Source organism: Aplidium turbinatum, chromosome 13 (assembly GCF_918807975.1).
Source record: "Aplidium turbinatum chromosome 13, kaAplTurb1.1, whole genome shotgun sequence".
Classification (NCBI taxonomy): domain Eukaryota; kingdom Metazoa; phylum Chordata; class Ascidiacea; order Aplousobranchia; family Polyclinidae; genus Aplidium; species Aplidium turbinatum.
This window is the reverse complement of record NC_137484.1, coordinates 17848933-17868453: the sequence shown is the minus strand read 5'-3', so window position 1 is coordinate 17868453 and position 19521 is coordinate 17848933. Positions and strand designations below refer to the sequence as shown.

The window sequence follows — 19521 nt, the reverse complement described above, 5'->3', positions numbered from 1 at the left end:
TTCTTTGGTTAGCGCGTCAGCTCCCAGACATAAAGTCATTCGTTTGATTTGCTGTCTAGGGTATTGGTTGCTACGTCACTCATTGCCTAGTTGGTTTGTAACTTTATTCAACCTCCGACTATGTTGTATACTGCCCGTTTTCTTTCTTGACAATCAGACGTTTTTACCACAAGTACTTTAGTACCGTGTGTAAAAGTTCGCTTTTCGTGCTTAAAAGTCGCAATAGGCCTAATTGGTAATTCAAATGCAAGTAACATGAAAGCAAGCATTTGTATGTGTTTTGCTTTCCTTGATACTTGCGTTTATGTGCTACCTACGTCCTACGCTGTGATAAAGATAGTAGGCTATTCCTAAAATGGAAGGAGAAAGTGCAGAGTTCCAACGTACATGTCGTCGTCACGGATTTCTCTTACCGCGTGCAATCCAGATCGTTTGAATGTCTGCGTTTGGCTGTTACAGGTGTAGGAACCTTATGTAATTTCTATGACTTTTTTGCGTTAATTACCAAAATGCCGAGGTCATACGACGAAGAGCTGAAGTATCTTGAAAAGGAATCTCCGTGCTGTTGGAGGATAAAGAAAGGATTTGTTCCTAATATGCAGGTTTGATTCTAAGAAGCCATGTGTTATGTAGGAAGTTGTATTATTGCTAATATCATTTTTGCTTCAAACCACATCTTTTATAAGAAAATTTATAATGTGTTATTTTGTTTGTTGTTTGTCTCTTGTGCCGTGCTTAGTGGCGGATCTAGGGAGGGAGCCTCCCTCAAAACACAAAAAGATAACTTCATTCACGGTGCGTTTGCAAGGTCGGATTAATGCAGACCTACACGTTGTTGCGTTTTGTTGAGATCAGTGACGTACATAGACCCTATTTTAGGGTGTTCGGATAGTTTAGAAAGTTTCAACAAGCTTCATCTGCACAGTGACTATCATATCACATCAGTTTACTTTGATATGATCTGAGCAGCTATTGAGCAACTGCAAATCTAGTGTGCGTTTAGCCTGCTGAAAAAAGTGAACACCCCAAAAAATAGTCACCGTACGCCACTGGTTGAAATCGATCCCCGAGGCTACTTGCTGAATCGGCCTCTGATCATGCCACCTTACGACCCAATAACTACTCATACACGTTTTAAAATTTTGTCAAAGTTTTGCCATATTTTTCTGTTCATTGATCTACCTGCCGGTAAACCATATTGGTTATTGTAGCTGATGAAAATAATACGATTGTGTGCAGGCGCGGATCTAGGAGTTTTTTTCGGGGGGGGCCAGAAAATTTGAAAATCAATTAAAAAGAAAGGAAAAGATAAAGCACATATGAACAATAATGATACTACGACATATAGCCTAGATATGATATAAAATAGACATTAAAACAGCCATTTTCATCAATTGTGAATGTTTAAAAAATAAATGTTGCTTCAATAAAAATTGCTAAGCATGCAAAGTAAACTTGAAATCTGGTTTAAAACCCTGCATGGAGTATCCATGACCAATTGGATATATTTTATGTTTGCAGGCATATACGTAATTGATGGAAATTATAAAGAAGACTAAAAACTATAAAACAGGCATTCCAGTGGCTTGGCTAGAAATTTTGAAAGGTTTTTTTTTATGACGTCGGGCGGGCAAAGCCCGCCTGCGTGTTCGCCTAAGACGACACCCAGCAGCGGAGGTCTGGGGGGCCTCCCCCTGAAAATTTTGAAAATTTACTTTAAATTTTGTGCATTCTGAGAGCATTTTCAACAAAAATGTAGGTATGAATATTCCTATAAAATGGTGCTGTCCGGTGGCATAACAAAAGGATAAGATCATGTTTTCTTCGGCATTTTTCGGAAATAAAGCTAAGTCTCTATGTTTTCTTGTTGCTAATTCCTGGCTGAGATATTTGAATGTTTGGTATTGGCAAAACTCGCTCATTTAATGCAGTTTCATTTAAAGTTAAGTAAACTTTGTTTTAGAGACATAAAGAGACTGAAAGCATCATTCTCAATATTGTGACGTCACACGCGTGCCAAAGGGGGGGTTGAAACCCTCAACCCCCCCCTGGCTACGCCACTGAGCCATTCAGGGGTTTCAGATTGTTGCAACTGACGCCATTTGGTTCAGCGTTGGTTTCAGCTCCAACAAATGTTACTATTAAAATGTATTTGAAGTTGTATGAAAGAAAATAACGGAGTCTGATCGATGGGTAATTTCAACCATAATAACAAAAACCTATCCCCCCGTGGTAAGTTAAGTCCGCCGTGGGACTAACATTAGCTGTTTAGAAGCATATCAAACCATTTGATGCGGAAACATACAATTTCAACAATTCCTCACAAAATTTCGGGGGGGCCCGGGCCCCCTGGGCCCCCCCCATAAATCCGCGCCTGATTGTGTGTGTTGTTTCCTACCTAAAACTCGATGTTTATTTTAAGGTTGAAGGTTTATTTTACGTGAACAACCATCTGGAACAATTGATGCTTGATGAGCTGAGAAATTCTTGCCGTGGAAATATCGGAGGGTTTCTACCTGGTGTCAAGCAGATTGCTAACGTGGCTGCTTTACCTGGAATCGTCAAGGTGATTTGTGTCTTAGTTTAAACTGCGGAAAATCTGCATCTCTTGGGCTCTGTAGGTAGGTGTGTTTGCTGAGAATTATCAAGGTCAACTGAGAACCTAATTAAACTTATTAAACGCCGAGTTTATTCTGAAAGTGTTTTTTGTATTTTAACCATTTAACAGCGATTATTGGCTAAACTTAGACGATTTAACTTGAGTTGCCTACATTGCTTACATGTATTTGATACATTTTTGGTAGGCTTTTAACAAGAAAGTAATTTTTATATATGTGATCTCAGCTATTCAAAATTTAACAACAGCATTACTATAACTTATGTAGCCGACAGTTGGTTATGCTCTTTTTCTCGCTGAAGTTTCTGCAAAGTAACTTCGTCGCGGTATTGATCAGTGCACGCGAAAATCAGACGTACCGGTGCCTTAGTTATTTTTTTAGTCGTTCTACTGTCGTGCTAGTATCCTTTGTGCTCTATTACCTGGCCGGCGGCTACTTTCTACGGATCATATTAAACTATTTCCTGATGCAAAAAAGTACCGTTTCACGTACGCTATATTTATAAACATACATTGTTGTCTAGTTGATGCACTCATCCAACAGTGGATTTGAGGTAGCCATTGAAGTCATTATCAGTATTGCTTCGTTTGGCTGGAGAAAAAGTATTTCAAACGCACATTAAGCCAGCACAATGTCAATCACCATGACGCTAGAAATTTTCCCCGTGTCACTTGTGAATACAACTGTTCTAGAATTCAATCGGTCTTCCGGATTTACATTCTGGCTATGGTTTCGCGATCGGGAACATGGCCGCTTTCGATATGGATGATCCCAATGCTGTCGTGTCACCAGGTGGCGTAGGTGAGTATATTGAGCAGTTGGTGTTGCCTGAAAGATTTTCGCCTTTCAAACGGAACGTTTATATTCTCTTCAGGATTTGACATCAATTGTGGAGTCAGGTTGCTGAGGACAAACTTAGACGAATCCGACGTCCTACCTGTGAAAGAGCAGCTGTGCCAATCACTGTTTGATCATATTCCTGTCGGAGTCGGTTCTAAAGGAGTCATTCCAATGGGAGCAAAGTAGGTATCCAACTTGTCGGATTAGGAAATCTATCCGTGTTTAAAAAGATCAGGTTTTGGGTACACTACATACATATATAACATTTAGAACTGTTTTGGGGTGCAAGGGTAATGAATTTAGGTGTAAGGTTAATGAATTTAGAACTGTTTTTATTTTTGACCAACAAAGTAACTGAAATATTTTTTTTGCTTGAATTTTGCAAAAATAAGTCTTTATGCGCAGAGACCTTGAAGAAGCTCTGGAAATGGGAGTTGATTGGTCTTTACGGGAGGGGTACGCTTGGGCTGAAGACAAAGAGCACTGTGAAGAATACGGAAGGCTGTTGCAAGCTGACCAGTCAAAAGTTTCCTCAAAAGCGAAGAAGAGAGGCTTACCACAAGTATGTTTTATTCTAGCGTAGCAAATCAATTCTTTAATGGATGAATCGTCAATTGTTTGGCTTGAGGGTCGACGTTTGATCTACTTTGACAAGACTTGTGTAATGTGTATGCAACGTATGCGTTGTAAGCAAAGTAGAGGACGTTTGGCGTACCGGTATTTATTTATTACTACTGAGTACTGATACAGTAGGCTACACAGTTGCAAAAAATAGAATCTATTTTTCTTGATGCAAAGAAAATCATGTAGCCTATGTAATTGTAATGTATCCATTCGTCAGTTGGGCACGCTTGGTGCCGGGAATCATTACGCCGAGATACAAGTCGTTGATGACATATACGACAAGCATGCCGCTAAGAAGATGGGAATCGACAGGAAAGGTCAAGTATGCGTGATGTTGCACTGCGGGAGTAGAGGACTCGGTCATCAGGTTGCGACTGGTGGGTATTGTTGCTAAGTGATTCAAACTAACTGGAACTTTTCACATGTCATTTTTATATGATTGCAGTCGTTAAAAGTATAGCTGGTTTGTTTGATTTATACATGCTTTAGTAGAGTGGAGGAGCGGCCGCTTATAGAAGCATTGGTATTCCAAAAGCCCACATATACAACGCAAACCACAATTAGTACGCGAAGAGAAATCGGTTAAGTGTGGCTAACCAATGAGCAGTTCCTCTGGTGGCTACATATTCACCAACTCAACTAAATGAACCAATGGGATTTCTAGATTCTGAAAATTTAAAGGTGTAGTCTTTAAAGTAGTCAACCACGTTTTTACTGTCAAACTAGATGCTCTAGTTGCCATGGAGAAGGCAATGACGCGTGACAATATAGTGGTGAACGACCGACAGCTGGCCTGCGCTCACATCCACTCAAAGGAAGGTCAGGATTACTTGAAGGGCATGTTTGCTGCAGGAAATTACGCTTGGGTCAACAGAAGTTCAATGACATTTTTAACCAGACAGGTAAGTTTGAATTGGTGCTATCTTGTTTGGAAGAGGCTACTATTTCATTTTGTCATTAACATACCTGGAGAAAACGAAAGTAACAGTTATAGTGTGCGATATCAACATACCATAATGATATTCACTTTGATGGTTGTTTAAATTGTTTTACGCCTAGTCTAACGTTTTAATATTTTATCGTGGATGTTTCTGGGCACTGTTTTATATTTAATACTGTCCGTTGATTTAGCTCCCCGATTTCCACTTCTCTCCTTGAACGTTTTCTCTGATGCTATCTGTTGTAGTGCTATTTTGAATCATACGCAATGCAGCATTCACAGGAACAAACGGCAACATCATGCGATGTTTAAAATGTCAGTAATATAACCCAGCTACAGAGGGACACGTGTAACATACGAACTGAAAGCTTCGACGTTGTATTTTTTGTGTGTAAATTACAAGATATTTCACCTGTTTGATGATCTGGTTTACGATTCAGGCTTTTGGCAAAGTATTTAATTCCTCCCCCGATGACCTTGACATGCATCTCATCTATGACGTGTCTCATAACATCGCCAAAGTTGAAGAGCATATCGTGGACGGAAAGCAGAAGACACTTCTTGTTCACAGAAAAGGAGCAACTAGAGCGTTTCCTCCCCACCACCCTCTCATTCCTGTGGACTACCAGGTTGGTGTAATGCAGTTTTATTTTACATTGATTAAACGTAAGACTGATTTGCTGACTTGGAGCTCCGACATAACTTCACCTGCTGGTATTTTCACTTTCGCTCACGTTTTTTTTCTGAATGATCACAACTTGTAATGAAGGTTAGCTATCGCAAACACGAGGGAATAAAGTTCTCATTGTAACCAGAATACGGTGACCTGTTTGTTGAACTTGTTAATCCAGTTAGTGGGGAGTTCGTCAACCATAATCACCAACATACTGTTCCATCCAAAAGTAGGCTATTTAATTTTGTTCTGTTTGAACTAGTGTTATTTCAGGTTTATACGCACACCGACAGAAATCAAGTTCGCTTGTGCAGCAATTACTTAGCGGTACGATCCGTTTTGTTTTCTCTATGCATGTTAGGCGACTTTTCAACATTTATCTCTGATCGGTCTGAATGTTGTTTAGCTAACCGGGCAGCCGGTGCTCATTGGAGGAACGATGGGAACTTGTAGTTACGTTCTCACTGGAACTCAAGTTGGAATGGAAACCACGTTTGGGACAACATGCCATGGCGCGGTATGCTGATCAAGCTGTCACAATTCAACTTCGAGCGTCTTCCGTTTAACGCTTTTATTGTCTAAGCCAGGGGTGACGAACCTTTTTGCGGTCGCGGGCCACTTTGTCAATTACACATGAGTTATCGGGCCACACAACTTTTTAATCGTAACCTACTATGATATCTTTTAGAAGCGACTCAAAATATTATTCATGAAAAGTAACAAACGGCAGATGAAAGTAATAAAACCCACACAGTTGAAATTATCTTACGCAGAATTGAAACATACAACAGTAAAAAAATAAAAACAAATCAACTTGAGCAAAATAGATAGAGCAACAGTACTTGCACTGATATTGAAGACAGTTTAATTTTCGAAGCGTTTGCTTTCATATGAGTATAATTTCTTCATGTTTTGGCTCTATCCTTTTTGCTCGAGTTGACTAAAAGTTTCGACCATTATGCTCCGAAACAACAAACAAAAGCCCATGCGAATCATACAGCTGAAGCTGTCTATATCTAATGCAGCATTGAAGCATAAAATATTAAAAAATAACATTGAAGCATTGAATTTTTTTTGCTTAGTGGGATTTTTGGAAAGTTTTTTGCTTGACTAAGCGTTCAATATTAGGTCGAACAGACGATGTGGCAACTCTCAACTGCATACTAAGATTTTCATCTGTCAGCCTCGACCTGTAACGACTTTTTGTAAAGTGCATTTTAAAAAAGAACTGTTCGCATAGGTACGTGCTGCCGCCGAAAACAGATGACCATTTGAGAGCGTGAGCTCTCAAGTTCGGAAACTCTTCCTTTGATAAACAATTAAACATACACGATAAAATTCAAGCAACGTCTTGTTCACATACATCGCGTTTAGCGTGTCATCACTCTGTAGCTTTATGAGTTCGAGCTCATAGGGTGCAGAAGCAGGTGTAACATTGAAGGGGATAGAAAAGACATCAAGCTCCGGTTCTTTGCTTTTGATATCCATTACCCTGAAATCTAACATTAAAACTTTCCAAAAGACTTGAACATTCCAAAGCGTATTGAGTACATGAAGTTGGATTGTGTTTTTTCAATGTGGGAAAATGCGTGCAACTGTTATCTTTCAACTGATTTCCCCAAAGGCTCAACATTGACATGAAAGATTTGACCTTGGAAAACATCGAGTGCAACATTTGATCTGGCCCTTGAAGTTGTACATTTAAGTCGCTTAAGTACTTAGTAATATCTGACAGCGTTGAGATGTCTTTAATGCATGAGCGATTGTAAAATTAATGTGAACTTTAATGCATGAGCGATTGTCAAATTGTTTTGCGGGCCGCACAAAATTCTTTGACGGGCCGTATGCGGCCCGCAGGTTCGTCACCTCTGGTCTAAGCGAACTTGACCCAAGCAGACTGTCTGCTTGAAGCGGTAGACTGTCTCAAATCAAATAGTATAAAAGGCCTTGAAGCTGGTAAACAATTCTTCATTTTTAATAAGAAATCGATTTCACTATACTTTTATAGCATCGTCAGTCTCACAGCTTTTGAAGAATTTTATTTTACTCTTGATGTTGTAAGTTTAGATGAGTACGGTAACAATACGTATCTAAGCTTACAGCCTTTAAAGAATTTTATTTTTTGTTGCAAACTGTTGCTGCGTTTTCTATTGTGCTAACCTTAATGACCAGAATTAACGTTTGTCAATAGCTTGTTATGTTTTGAAACTTTTAGGGTCGTGCTTTGTCTCGGGCCAAGTCAAGAAGAAACCTGGACTTCCAAGAAGTGCTGAATAGGTTGGCTGACCTTGGCATATCCATCAGAGTGGCCTCGCCCAAGCTGGTCATGGAAGAGGTATGATTGTACAAAAATCTCGTGTGTGAATGTCACTGTATCACAATCTCTTACTCTTGATCCATAGATACGTGTTTCTGACAAAATTGTACGTTGTTTGCAGGCACCGGAGTCATACAAAGATGTGACTGAAGTTGTAAACACATGTCATGCTGCTGGCATCAGTAAGAAAGCCTTAAAGTTGCGACCTATCGCCGTGATCAAAGGATGAAGCTATGAGTTAAAAGAAGATTGTATGTACTTCTGAATCGTGTCTGCTTAGAAAGAGCACAAACATGACTGAGTGGTCATGCACCAAGAACCTTCATATTTTTTTTATTTTGTTAAGTATCGTTGCAATAAAACAGTTCTGTTCAGGGTGGAATCACGAGACTACAAGTACAGCGGGTCAAAAATTTACAATCAATATGCATGAATTTCATATACAAAATCAAGTAACATACTTCATGCTGGCCCCGATAATAATATTGATTCAATTATCACCTGGGCTCCTATACTGGGGAGTAGGCCTAAAGTGCAGTTGAGGTTAAATATAACTTCTCTTCTCGTTAGACAGATGGGTGTGAAAGGGATTGCGACACTTGGTCCAGATGAATTCGGTAATGGGGACATCACCGGATTAATACTTTTTGCAAAATAGAATTATCAGCACTTTCCGCAAAATGATTAAGTAGGCCAAGGTTAAAACAACGCCAGATGTCGTGGAAGATGTTAATAAAACGAATTTTGATTAAAACAACTGTATGATTGGATAGTACATACACGACAGCACAACATGCATGAAGGAAACGCAATAAAATCTGTTAAAAAAAAGTACCAGTATACGCTTAACGGTATTCTGAACCACAGTCGCCCATCACTTGCATTAAATCCTTGCCCTTATCTAGGACCTCTTGCAAGTTAATTAAATCTTCTGGTGTTATGCACCACGTCTTGGTGACACTTCGATAATTATCTTGTGCATGATCGCAACCTTCAACACCAAAGCGACAACCAACGATAACTCCGGCCACAACATCGTCATCCAATACGTAACGAGTAGCAACATTAGCTATGCTTACTGTGTGTTGCTGGGCAATCGCATTCAACACAGAAAGAAGTTCTTGAAATAAGTCCCATCCTCCCCAGACGTCTATGACATGTTTGTATTTTCCCAGAGAAGCGGTGTTAAGTTCGTGAGGTTTAGGTTCTGGTTTTCCAAGATATTTTTCTGACAGTAATCCACCACCTATAAAATTATAAATATTTGAAGAAAATATTTCAAGTGTGTGTGTCAAAAATCTCGAGACATACACAATTACACATGTCCGTGGTAGATTGGTTTTGAATCTTTATTCTCGGACTGACAAAGCCTTGATGGGTTATTCCTGGCAGTTTCGCATACGTGTAGAGGCTTTTGATGCAGGGCCGGTTACCTTAAAATGCGTTGCTCAAGCGCACACCCCGTGAGTCGAACCAGCATCGCTTGACCTTGAATCTTCTTCGTTCACGATGTCACGCGCTAACCAACTGAGCTATCGGGGCGGACAGAGCTATTGGTTTATTTTGTTCCAGATAAGGGAACGTTCAAATATTACGTAACGCTTTTTTTCCGAATTTTTGACCCCCCCTCCCCCATGTAACGCCAACGTAACGCTTTTTTCAATCCCCCCCCTCCCCCATGTAACGCTTTTTCACTACAAATTCAGCACAAAAAACTACCATTCCGTACTCGAAAGCGTTACGTAACGTTTTGCTTGAACCCCCTCCCCCCCCGATGTGACGCTAACGTAACGCTTTGCATAAACCCCCCCCTCCCCCTCGAAGGCGTTACGTAATATTTGAACGTTCCCTAACACAAAAAAACCTTGTATGTGTAGACTGTGGTGCATGCAGCAGAGTAGGTATGGAATAATACCCGCAATTATCATTACCAGAACGGTGTAAAATTGCACAAGTGAAAGGCACCATGAATTATGGACTTCGAGTCAGGTAGCTACCCTCATTTTATGCAGACGTTGAGTTACCGATCTAAGAAACGCAGTCCTCAGTCGCTGTTCAACATCGGTTCTAGAATGTGGGCTACTTACACAGAGTTCCGTAAGTGAATAGTTTTATGGAGTTCGCCTGACAAAAGGATTTCATATGGACGGTCGGCCGTTGATCAATTATTGAATATTGCACTTGATTGGAGGAAATCAAAATTCCTTCTTCAACGATTTCTTTCATGTGTTTCGTATCGAAGTTGGTTAAGGACAGCTCCACTGCGCAAAAGATAACAACTTAACGTCGATTCAAAATAATCATGTTAACTTGCGTCCATTTGTCACAATACGCAAGAATAAGACACATCCGCGTGCTTTGGAGCGGTGTAGAACCGAAGGTCATGCAGACGACATGCAAACTAGCAATGATGTCATATGATGAAGAGCTATAATAGCCGTTGTTTATAAAGCAGACTACAATAGTGCGTCACGACGACATGGAACATACCTATTTTTCCATTTTGTTGTATGTCAGACAGATGCCGTAACGCGTCAAGATAACGTTTATCCTTGTAATCCCACCAATGGAGTTGCAGGCAATCTAACCTGTCCACGCGCATCTTGCTCATGGAACGGTCTATGTGAGCTTCAATCTCATTGCGTTGCATGCTCCCAACACGTCGCACCATTTTGGTTAAACCTTGTATCGGATTGAGTGTGTCATCACGCTACAAAAATATTAAGGTGTATCGTGTATAAAAAATTGTTTACTAGTATTTTCCCTTTCCGAAGAGATAAACCTGATTTGGCCTACACGGCAACATAATGTGAGCGCGTTCGGTAAAGACTCCCACTCACCCAAAAACATTTCACCAAGCACGTTAAGTCAAAAATGTGTGACGGAAAAACAGTTTGCTGAGCAGTTGAGCACCCCCGGCCGTAATGAATGATGATTCCCTCTCATTAGACACCTCTCGACAAATCTGCCGCATGGTAATAACAAGTCATTCTGTGGTTAAGCACCTCGGTGATTTGAAAAGGTTTTTGAACCAATGAGAAGTGGGTAGTAATATTTCACACGAACAGGGTGAAGTATTTTGTCTTACACACAACCAATTGGTAGGAAAAACTACAGCAATCCTGCGACACACTTTTAATTGCAATGTGTGTTCGAAGCATTTCCCTTCCAATTTGACAACGAAACAAAAACCATGATTCAGGAGATTTGTATCAAAACAAAATTTTCCAAAAATTTGAAACGTTTTTGTTTGATGGAGCCCAAGTGACTACTATAGCCTACTTCGTTGTAGACTTACCGTACTTACAGTTCTTACAGAATGAAGTATACCATACTATTTAATAACTGAAATGTTTTCAATTTAAATTTATTTTTCAGTTTTATTCAAATTTGTAAAAATTTCGATCTGGGCTGTGCACTCACAGTTTTCATAAAACTTCCAAATATATCTTCAGCTGGTCCATAAATATCAGCCATGTCAAAAGTAGTTAAACCCATATCTGCATAGCGATTCATTGCTGATACTGAAATTGAAAATAGAACTTGTTGGTAAAAGCAATTATGCAAAATGTCCGAAAAATGTGCAAATTTATGACAACGTAAAACTAATTGTGTAGATCAGGGGATGGCAAACTACTGACATACGGGTCACGAAGAAATCACATATATATTTTGAGTGACCCACTTGTCTTTTTAAAAATAGCAAACTGTAAACAAATTAAAAATTTGTAACAAGACCTATTTTTTAATCTAGTGCCATACCGAATTACCTAACAGCAGCCTGACACAATTAAGGCGCTAGTAGTCTAGTACTGTAAGCATAATCGCAGCAAGCACCGCTTGTGGGTGCTAAGGTGCATATAACGTAATAAAGCTTTAGTGTTCCTAATTGTTAGGAATCGTTTTTCTGGGTACAAACAGCGACTGCATGACTCTTGGCTGTTTTAGATTAGTGTTGTCTGAAAATAATTAATTGAAATCAATACGGACATTCATGGAAGTGAAACTCTCGGCCAAATTTGTTTGAAACCATTAAAAGCTTGCGGTACGTGGCTGGAAATTTTACTTTTTCAAATCAATTTTATACAATCAAGCACAAAAAATTGTCTCAATTCAGAAATGAGTGTTGCATGTGCAAAGCTAAAAACTATGTATTACTAGCCAAGGGTATAAAACTTGCAGATAACATGCAGTAGCAAGTTCCGTTTTAATATAAACATCTATATAATTGAACGTTTAACCTACTTTTTTATTTTTTTCATTATTAAGGATTAAGGTTTATTTTGGATTTGTATCATAAAAACAAGTTTGCCATCCCTGGTGTAGGTAAAAACGATACAAGCACTATTGTAAACATTTCAAATGGGGGTATTCCATTAGCATACACAATTTTCCAACCAATACAAGAACCAATAATCTTGTATTTTAATTACGTATGATACATTAATAGGTGTCTCCATTTACTACTCTAGAAACATTACCTCTCTGCGCTGCAGTATATACATAACAAGACTGCTACATCACTATTAAAAATTAAACCATAAAGTCAAGAAATTTCTCAATTGTAATGCCATGATTCTCTTTCTACTCTCGATGGTAGAAGGTAGCTATAACTATGGCATTAGTCTGCCTTTTTGTGCATGATGCATTGATACCGTTTTTAACACAGAAATTAACAAACATCTCATTTGATGACTTTTGCAACTTATGGACTTTTGCACTGGTTTATGAGCTCAGTAGCCTACTTTACCTCACTGGTCCTGTAGTATAAATGCCTGCTTCTGAGTCATGTGATCACTATATTGAAGCAAAGTATCAAACTCATGGAAATGTCAACTGCAGAAATATGAATTTTAAACATCATCAAGCTTTCAGGCTTCAACTATAGGCCAGCCTACTAAGTCAGAATTCTGAGTAAGCTGCTTCGAAGCACAAGTAGCCCTCTTTTATAGCAAACATCAAAGTATTAAACGTGAACTGTACAAAAAGTGTTTGAAACATATCAAGTTAAGTTACCAATCCAGACTTATAATTTTGATAATAAAATACACACACTAGAGCTCGACCGATATATCGGTCAGCCGATATGTATCGGCCGATATATTGTATCGGCTATTTTTCGCCGATCAGCAAAAGCACACTCAAAACCAGCCATACATGCCTTTAGAAGAAACACAAGTTGCTAAAACATGCTTGCATAGCACGAACAATTGTTGCGAGAATATAATTTGCCGCCCATTCTAGTGCGCGTATCTAGAAAATGTTAACACTGTATCCCTTAGCTTCTATTCAAGCAGGAAAACTTTCGAGTTTTACGTTGCTTCAACAATTGATGACATTGAATCAGTGTAACAAAGATGAATTGTTCGCTAAAAATCGATGAAAGTACCGGTGTACTTCTACACTAACCACGCGCAACTTATTACGTCACAATGTCTGGCTTTGATCTCCGAGTGATATTGATAAGGCAAGATTTGTTACAAAATTAGATCATACGAGTAGGCTATCACAGCAAGATGCAGCAAAATTTGTCAAGTTTGGGTATTACAGTAAGAAAGAAAAGGCCCAGGAAAAATTAACTTTCGCTCACATGACATGCAAAAATAAACCCAAAGAAAAAAGCCTAGTGAAACTTTGCACACTAAAGAAAATAGTAGCGGTAGTGTAGAAGTTTTTCGACTCGTGCCCAGAGCATTGTGACGCAAAAATCCACATGACCTCGTTCGGTGGAAGTTAATCAGTTATGCGGCGTATTGCAGCTACACGGCGCTTTGACTCTCCAAGCGCACCTCGTTGGTCTGATGAAAGCCTTCGCTGAAATTATAAAAAGCCTTCCAAACCGTAGCCGTAGCTCTTAAATGGCGAAAAATTCAGACCGGACACGTTTGTCCGCCGTCAGCAAAAACGAATTTCGAGGCCTGGGTTGTTTTTTTTTTGTTTGGTGTTTTTTTGTGATTACTGTTTAGAATGATTTTTCCATTACAGCAACTAATGCATAAACTTTCTTGGACTGGTTTGTTGCTTAATAACTTTGTTGGTAACAATTTTTTCGTAGCTGATATATATCGGTATCGGCCTAATAATTTCATAAATATCGGTATCGGCCTGAAAAAGTGATATCGGTCGAGCTCTAACACACACTGCTTGCAAAGCCCACAATTTATTGAGTTTGTACAAAAATTTGTTTGAATTTTATCAATGCGGTATGGTAGTCCTCCACCTTAACCTTCATTGTAATGCAACAACAGGAATCCTAAACTTCACTTGAACTTTGTAATCCTTTCCCTAATCCTGTCTTCACTAGTACCAAGATTAAAGTGTATGTCAGCGATGTGTACATGATTAACTGTATGCACAGTTGTACACCTCTCATATAGTTCAGTTAGAGAATTGTTTCTCAATTTTGTTTGAATGCAAATATAGAAAATTCGAACTCTTATAAGCAGATTGCAACATTGCAGGTGAGCTGGTGATACTGAACTACAAATGTTCACTGTCACTGTAGTGCAGGGCTACTCAACCGGTGGACCTCGGTCCAAATCCGGACCTTCTGAGTGATGATAGTGGACCTTGAGCTTTTGGAAGAATAACCTCATTGCCACATTTCAGGGTTTCTTTAATCAGATTTCTACTGGAGGGAAGCAATTTTTACTGTGATTATCCCATTTGCTGGGGGGCTTCCACCCCCAGACTCCCCACCACTTTCTCAAAAATTTAAGTTGAGTTACATTTTACCTAAAAAAGTGGTTTGGTACCGATAGTTTAACTTTTGTGGTTGTGTGTGAAATAACTTATTCACCGGACCGCTAAAAATATTCAATTTGTCAAACCGGACCTTTGTTAACATTAGTTAAGAGTAACCCTGCTGTAATATATCACTTTACATCCATACTGCACACTAGGGTAGGCTGAAAATACTTTTTTTTTGAAAATCACGAATGGGGGGTCCTAATGCCTGGCAAATGATCCAAAAACATCCCAAATTTTTTTTTGGGGAATTGGGGGCAAAAACCAGCCTCCAACTCCCCCATCAAGGTCATGCGGGAATCAAATTTCATGAAAATTCTGTAACTCGAGAACCGCTTGTGGTAGAAAGCTGTGCTTACACTCAAATGATGCAGAATAGTCGTAATTCTATCTGTCCTAAAACAACTTTTCTTCATAAGTAATATATTTATTGAGATATTTAGAAAAAACTGGTATTCCATGTTCTTATGTACATTCGCATGTGCTTATCACATCAGCCTTTCTAGATTTTCGCTTTTAAAACTGCTGACATGCAAACTTTAGCAGTCAGCATTTGTCACCAAAGCATCTCTTTTGATGAGTTGTGTGCAATAGACAATTACTGTAGACGTGGAATTAGACCAATGAACGTCTTAAGAGCGTTCATTAAAAACGAATACAAAACGATATACTAGCAAAATCTAAATATAAAATCGTCTCCACTCCTGCACACATAAAAGGCAATTCAGTTGCAAAGTTATCATAGCAGCGTACAGCCGTACACTGTACAGTATAATGTTCTCCAGTGTATGATATAACTGAAATGTTATTTAGCAATGCATGAAAATTGCTCTTGCACTTGCTGCACGGATTTTAAGACTTTACATTTCCAAAGAAAAACCATCAAAAAACCTTGCTCTTTTAGCAGAATTTTGTGTTAAAATATTCTTTCCTTCCTGGTTTGAGATAAAACGAAGAAAACCGTATCTGAAGAAGCAAAGAATTTCCATGCATTGCCAAAGCGAATTACAAAGTTTCCTTAGTCCAAAAATAAGAGAAACAGCAATAGCGTCTCTTGAGCGCAATGCCTATTTTGCTCACCCAGAAAATATTCTATTGGCCATGTTTGGTGATAGTGATTACCAGGTTCGCTGTTTAGCAGTAAACAAAATTATGGCTATCCGCGGTGAGCTGCAGGCAAGTGCTTATGCTGAAATCCCAGCAGAAAGTTATGAAGGAGGATATTGGCCAGAAGATGAACCAGATAAAGACGTATCTTCTGAAACCCTTCGCTGTTTTAGAGTCCCAAAAATTAATGTAAAGGCCAAAGTTTACTACAAACTTGTGGACATGAACATGGACGGTGTTACTGAACCACCAGCAATTAGGAAGAAGTCCTCTGCCGAAGTAAATGACATTCGTACCAACCCTCTCAAGCTGCTACATCCATGCCACAATCAAGCAGTTGAGCGTCACATTAAGCTTGTCAGTGAAGCTGCAACAGCAGTTGCAACATTTGAGCGACGTGATGGGCTTATACAGCAAAAAATTAGATCAAGAAAGATGATGAAAAAATTTGACAATAAGTCTCATTTTGCCACAGATTAGGCAAAGTAATAACTGCAGTGTCACTTTTCTGTGGGCTGCATCCTGCATTATTTCACTGTTTTTTGTTTTTCACTGCAACTTTATATTACTCAAAACAAGATGCCAGTAGTATTTTGATTGTGAAACGTCTTAGGGAAGGTTCAAATATTACATAACGCTGTTTTTCTGAATTTTTGACCCCCACCCTCCCTCATGTGATGCCAACGTAACGTTTTGTCAAGCCAGTTAGAATACAGGTAGGCTACAACATTTCAGTCATACACTGCAGAACATTATACTGTACAGTGTACACTGATATGATAACTTTGCAACTGAATGGCCTTTCATGTGTGCAGGAGTGGAGACGATTTTATATTTAGATTTTGCTAGTATATCGTTTTGTATTCGTTTTTAATGAACGCTCTTAAGACGTTCATTGGTCTAATTCCACGTCTACAGTAATTGTCTATTGCACACAACTCATCAAAAGAGATGCTTTGGTGACAAATGCTGACTGCTGAAGTTTGCATGTCAGCAGTTTTAAAAGCGAAAATCTAGAAAGGCTGATGTGATAAGCACATGCGAATGTATGTACATAAGAACATGGAATACCAGTTTTTTCTAAATATCTCAATAAATATATTACTTATGAAGAAAAGTTGTTTTAGGACAGATAGAATTATGACTATTCTGCATCATTTGAGTGTAAGAACAGCTTTCTACCTCAAGCGGTTCTCGAGTTGCAGAATTTTCATGAAATTTGATTCCCGCATGACCTTGATGGGGGAGTTGGAGGCTGGTTTTTGCCCCCAACTCCCCAAAAAATCTTTTGGGATGTTTTTGGTTCATTTGCCAGCCATAAGGACCCTTCCATTCGTAATTTAAAAAAAAAAGTTTTTTCAGCCCACCCTGCTGCACACCCTCATTGTGTCTGACTCAAAACAAGGGTCAATTTGCTTCATAAGGGTTAGGACTCCTCTTTGTCATGAGTTACCAAGGGGGGGTAACCTAATTCGTATCATGAACAATTCGTACCGTCAGTTCGTACCTTGAAAAGATAGAGAAAAAAAATTAAAAAAGCCGAAGTCGCTGATTGCAGTTTCCGCAAACATTTAAAAAGGGTTAGGGTATCGGTTGACGGTGTCTGCAAACAAACAAACTGAAAAGATCAAGAGAAAAAAATAGAACATTGCTGATCGCAGTTTCCGTTTTTCCGCAAACATTTTAAAGTTTCCGGTAATGATCCTAAAAGTTTGCCGAAGTCGCTGATTGCAGTTTCCGCAAAAATTTAAAAAAGGTTAGGGTTGATCGGAGTTTCCGCAAACATTTTGAAAGGGTTAGGGTGTTTCCGCAAACAAACAAACTGAAAAAATCGAGAAAAAAAATAGAACAAAGCCGAAGTCGCTGATTGCAGTTTCCGTTTTTCCGCACTTTCTGCAAACATTTTAAAATTTCTGGTAATGATCCTAAGAGTTTTCCGAAGTCGCTGATCGCAGTTTCCGCAAACATTTTAAAATTTCTGGTAATGATCATAAGAGTTTTTGTTTGTTTGCGGAAAATTTTAAAATGTTTGCGGAAACTGCAATCAGCGACTTCGGCTTTTTTTAATTTTTTCTCTCAATCTTTTTAAGGTACGAACTGATGGTACGAATTGTTCATGGTACGAATTAGGTTGCATCCGGAGGGGGGGGGGAACTTGTATACCAGCTCCAACTGTGCTTGAAATCAAAAGCATGTACAAATATTTAATTATACCATATATCAATAGGCCTAGTCATACAATGGAGTTAATCTTTAACATGAATTTTTAATAATATCAGTAAAAAACATCATACTTGCTCTATTCGCATCAATGTTTCCATGAGCACCAGAAACTTGCCACATTCCATTTATAATTTTGCACACTTCTAACCCATTCCGTAACCGTGTAGTTGGCATTACTGGTATCAATGCCATGGTAATTTACAAGCAACAACTACTATACTTTGCAAAAATTAATGGTTGCTTCTATAAGCCATAGAATATATTTCAAGTAAATATTAAGCTGTAGCTGTAAGTAAATATTAATCTAGAAAATGAGAAAACAAATCTTTTCAAAACAGTTTAAGGATAGTACAATTACTTTACATATCAGTACTGCAAATAGCTTATAAAATGTAGGCTACAGCAGGGCTTTGCAAACTGGGGGTCGCGACCCTGCAAGGGGTCGCGTAATGAACTTCAGGGGTTGCAGAGAGTACGTAGGCTATATTATACTGATTTTACATAAAGTACTGCATATTATACTATGGTACTTTTCAGACGTTTATTTCAAAGCGCAGTTGTTGCAACAAATGCAACTATTCAAAACATTTCTTAACTGAGCTGTAGACTCTGAGTAAATAGGTTTAGCCCTGGTAGTGGGCTAGCAAGAGGACTGCATGCCAGTAATCCAGTATAAGTTACATTGAAAAAGTAAAACTAATCAAACCAATGGATAGCTAGTTAAAAAAATTGAACTATAATTTTGCCAATTTTATCACGGAAAGACTGTGTTGGTATGTGTACTGAAGCAGCTGCTGCAATGACAGGACATAGGCCTACAACTGGGTTTCATGCTGCAAGTGTGATTTGCGGGTGGTACACATATTGCATTTACACCCTGTAGGCTATGATTCATTGCGAGACCCTAATAGCTAAAAAAATATCTCCTCATCGAAATGCTGTTGTTCAAGATGCTGTGAAATTATTAACTTTATTAAAAGTCATGCACTCAATACCCATATTTACAAGTTTATATGATGAAATGTAATTAGAGTCAGGGTTGGAAGTCGTTAGTCAAAATGCAATGACTATTTCGCTAGTGTTCGAAAAAGCAATGACTTTCCGCTATCGATACTTAAAAAAGCAATCAATAGCAATTACTAAAAATTGACTGGCCAAAAATCAAGCCCAAAAACAAGCAATCTGCATCCGCAAACTAAAAAAAATACGAAAACTCTAAAAAAACAGAACTGTGTTGCCGCAAAATTTTTCTTAATCCTTTAAAGTTCGAAAACCGGAAGGGAACTAAGTCGAATAGTAATTCAAAAACTAAATCTCGTAAATTTGTTTTGACGACGAAGTAAGTGAACAACAAAAAATAATTCAGCAGTTCTCCTAAAAATCAATTAGTGAAAAACGAATAATGATTTCGTTGCTTACATAAAAAAGCAGT

General features: G+C 38.7%; 2 protein-coding genes across 3 annotated transcripts; one reads left to right on the top strand and one right to left on the bottom strand.

Moving 5' to 3' along the window:
- The first annotated feature begins 469 nt into the window (after nucleotides 1-469).
- On the top strand, nucleotides 470-8335 carry LOC145782533 (RNA-splicing ligase RTCB). The gene is made up of 11 exons (XM_082594336.1): nucleotides 470-602; nucleotides 2423-2566; nucleotides 3311-3419; nucleotides 3493-3640; nucleotides 3864-4020; nucleotides 4300-4459; nucleotides 4809-4984; nucleotides 5463-5651; nucleotides 6102-6212; nucleotides 7911-8030; nucleotides 8134-8335. The coding sequence occupies exons 1-11, from the start codon at nucleotides 510-512 to the stop codon at nucleotides 8239-8241; spliced, it is 1515 nt and encodes a 504-aa protein (XP_082450462.1). The 5' UTR covers nucleotides 470-509; the 3' UTR covers nucleotides 8242-8335.
- A 457-nt stretch (nucleotides 8336-8792) lies between these two features.
- LOC145782535 (uncharacterized) lies at nucleotides 8793-18388 on the bottom strand. Of its 2 annotated transcripts, none has more exons than XM_082594338.1 (5): nucleotides 18161-18388; nucleotides 11436-11536; nucleotides 10503-10722; nucleotides 10100-10273; nucleotides 8793-9258 (listed from the first exon to the last, which is right to left on the bottom strand). In XM_082594338.1, the coding sequence occupies exons 1-5, from the start codon at nucleotides 18279-18281 to the stop codon at nucleotides 8858-8860; spliced, it is 1017 nt and encodes a 338-aa protein (XP_082450464.1). In that variant the 5' UTR covers nucleotides 18282-18388; the 3' UTR covers nucleotides 8793-8857. The 2 variants fall into 2 exon arrangements, with proteins under 2 accessions (XP_082450464.1, XP_082450465.1); XM_082594339.1 differs by lacking the exon at nucleotides 18161-18388 and adding an exon at nucleotides 12763-12793.
- Between the last annotated feature and the right edge of the window lie 1133 nt (nucleotides 18389-19521).

Excerpts from the sequence above, each read along its gene's own strand:
- LOC145782533 (XM_082594336.1), top strand. The coding sequence starts at position 510 with ATGCCGAGGTCATACGACGAAGAGCTGAAGTATCTTGAAAAGGAATCT. Across the intron at positions 2,567-3,310 it reads CTTTACCTGGAATCGTCAAG|AATTCAATCGGTCTTCCGGA; the intron begins GTGATTTGTGTC and ends CAACTGTTCTAG. Across the intron at positions 4,460-4,808 it reads CGGTCATCAGGTTGCGACTG|ATGCTCTAGTTGCCATGGAG; the intron begins GTGGGTATTGTT and ends CTGTCAAACTAG.
- LOC145782535 (XM_082594338.1), bottom strand. The coding sequence starts at position 18,281 with ATGGCATTGATACCAGTAATGCCAACTACACGGTTACGGAATGGGTTA. Across the intron at positions 11,537-18,160 it reads CATTGATGCGAATAGAGCAA|TATCAGCAATGAATCGCTAT; the intron begins GTATGATGTTTT and ends TTTCAATTTCAG. Across the intron at positions 10,274-10,502 it reads ACAACAAAATGGAAAAATAG|TGGAGCTGTCCTTAACCAAC; the intron begins GTATGTTCCATG and ends TCTTTTGCGCAG.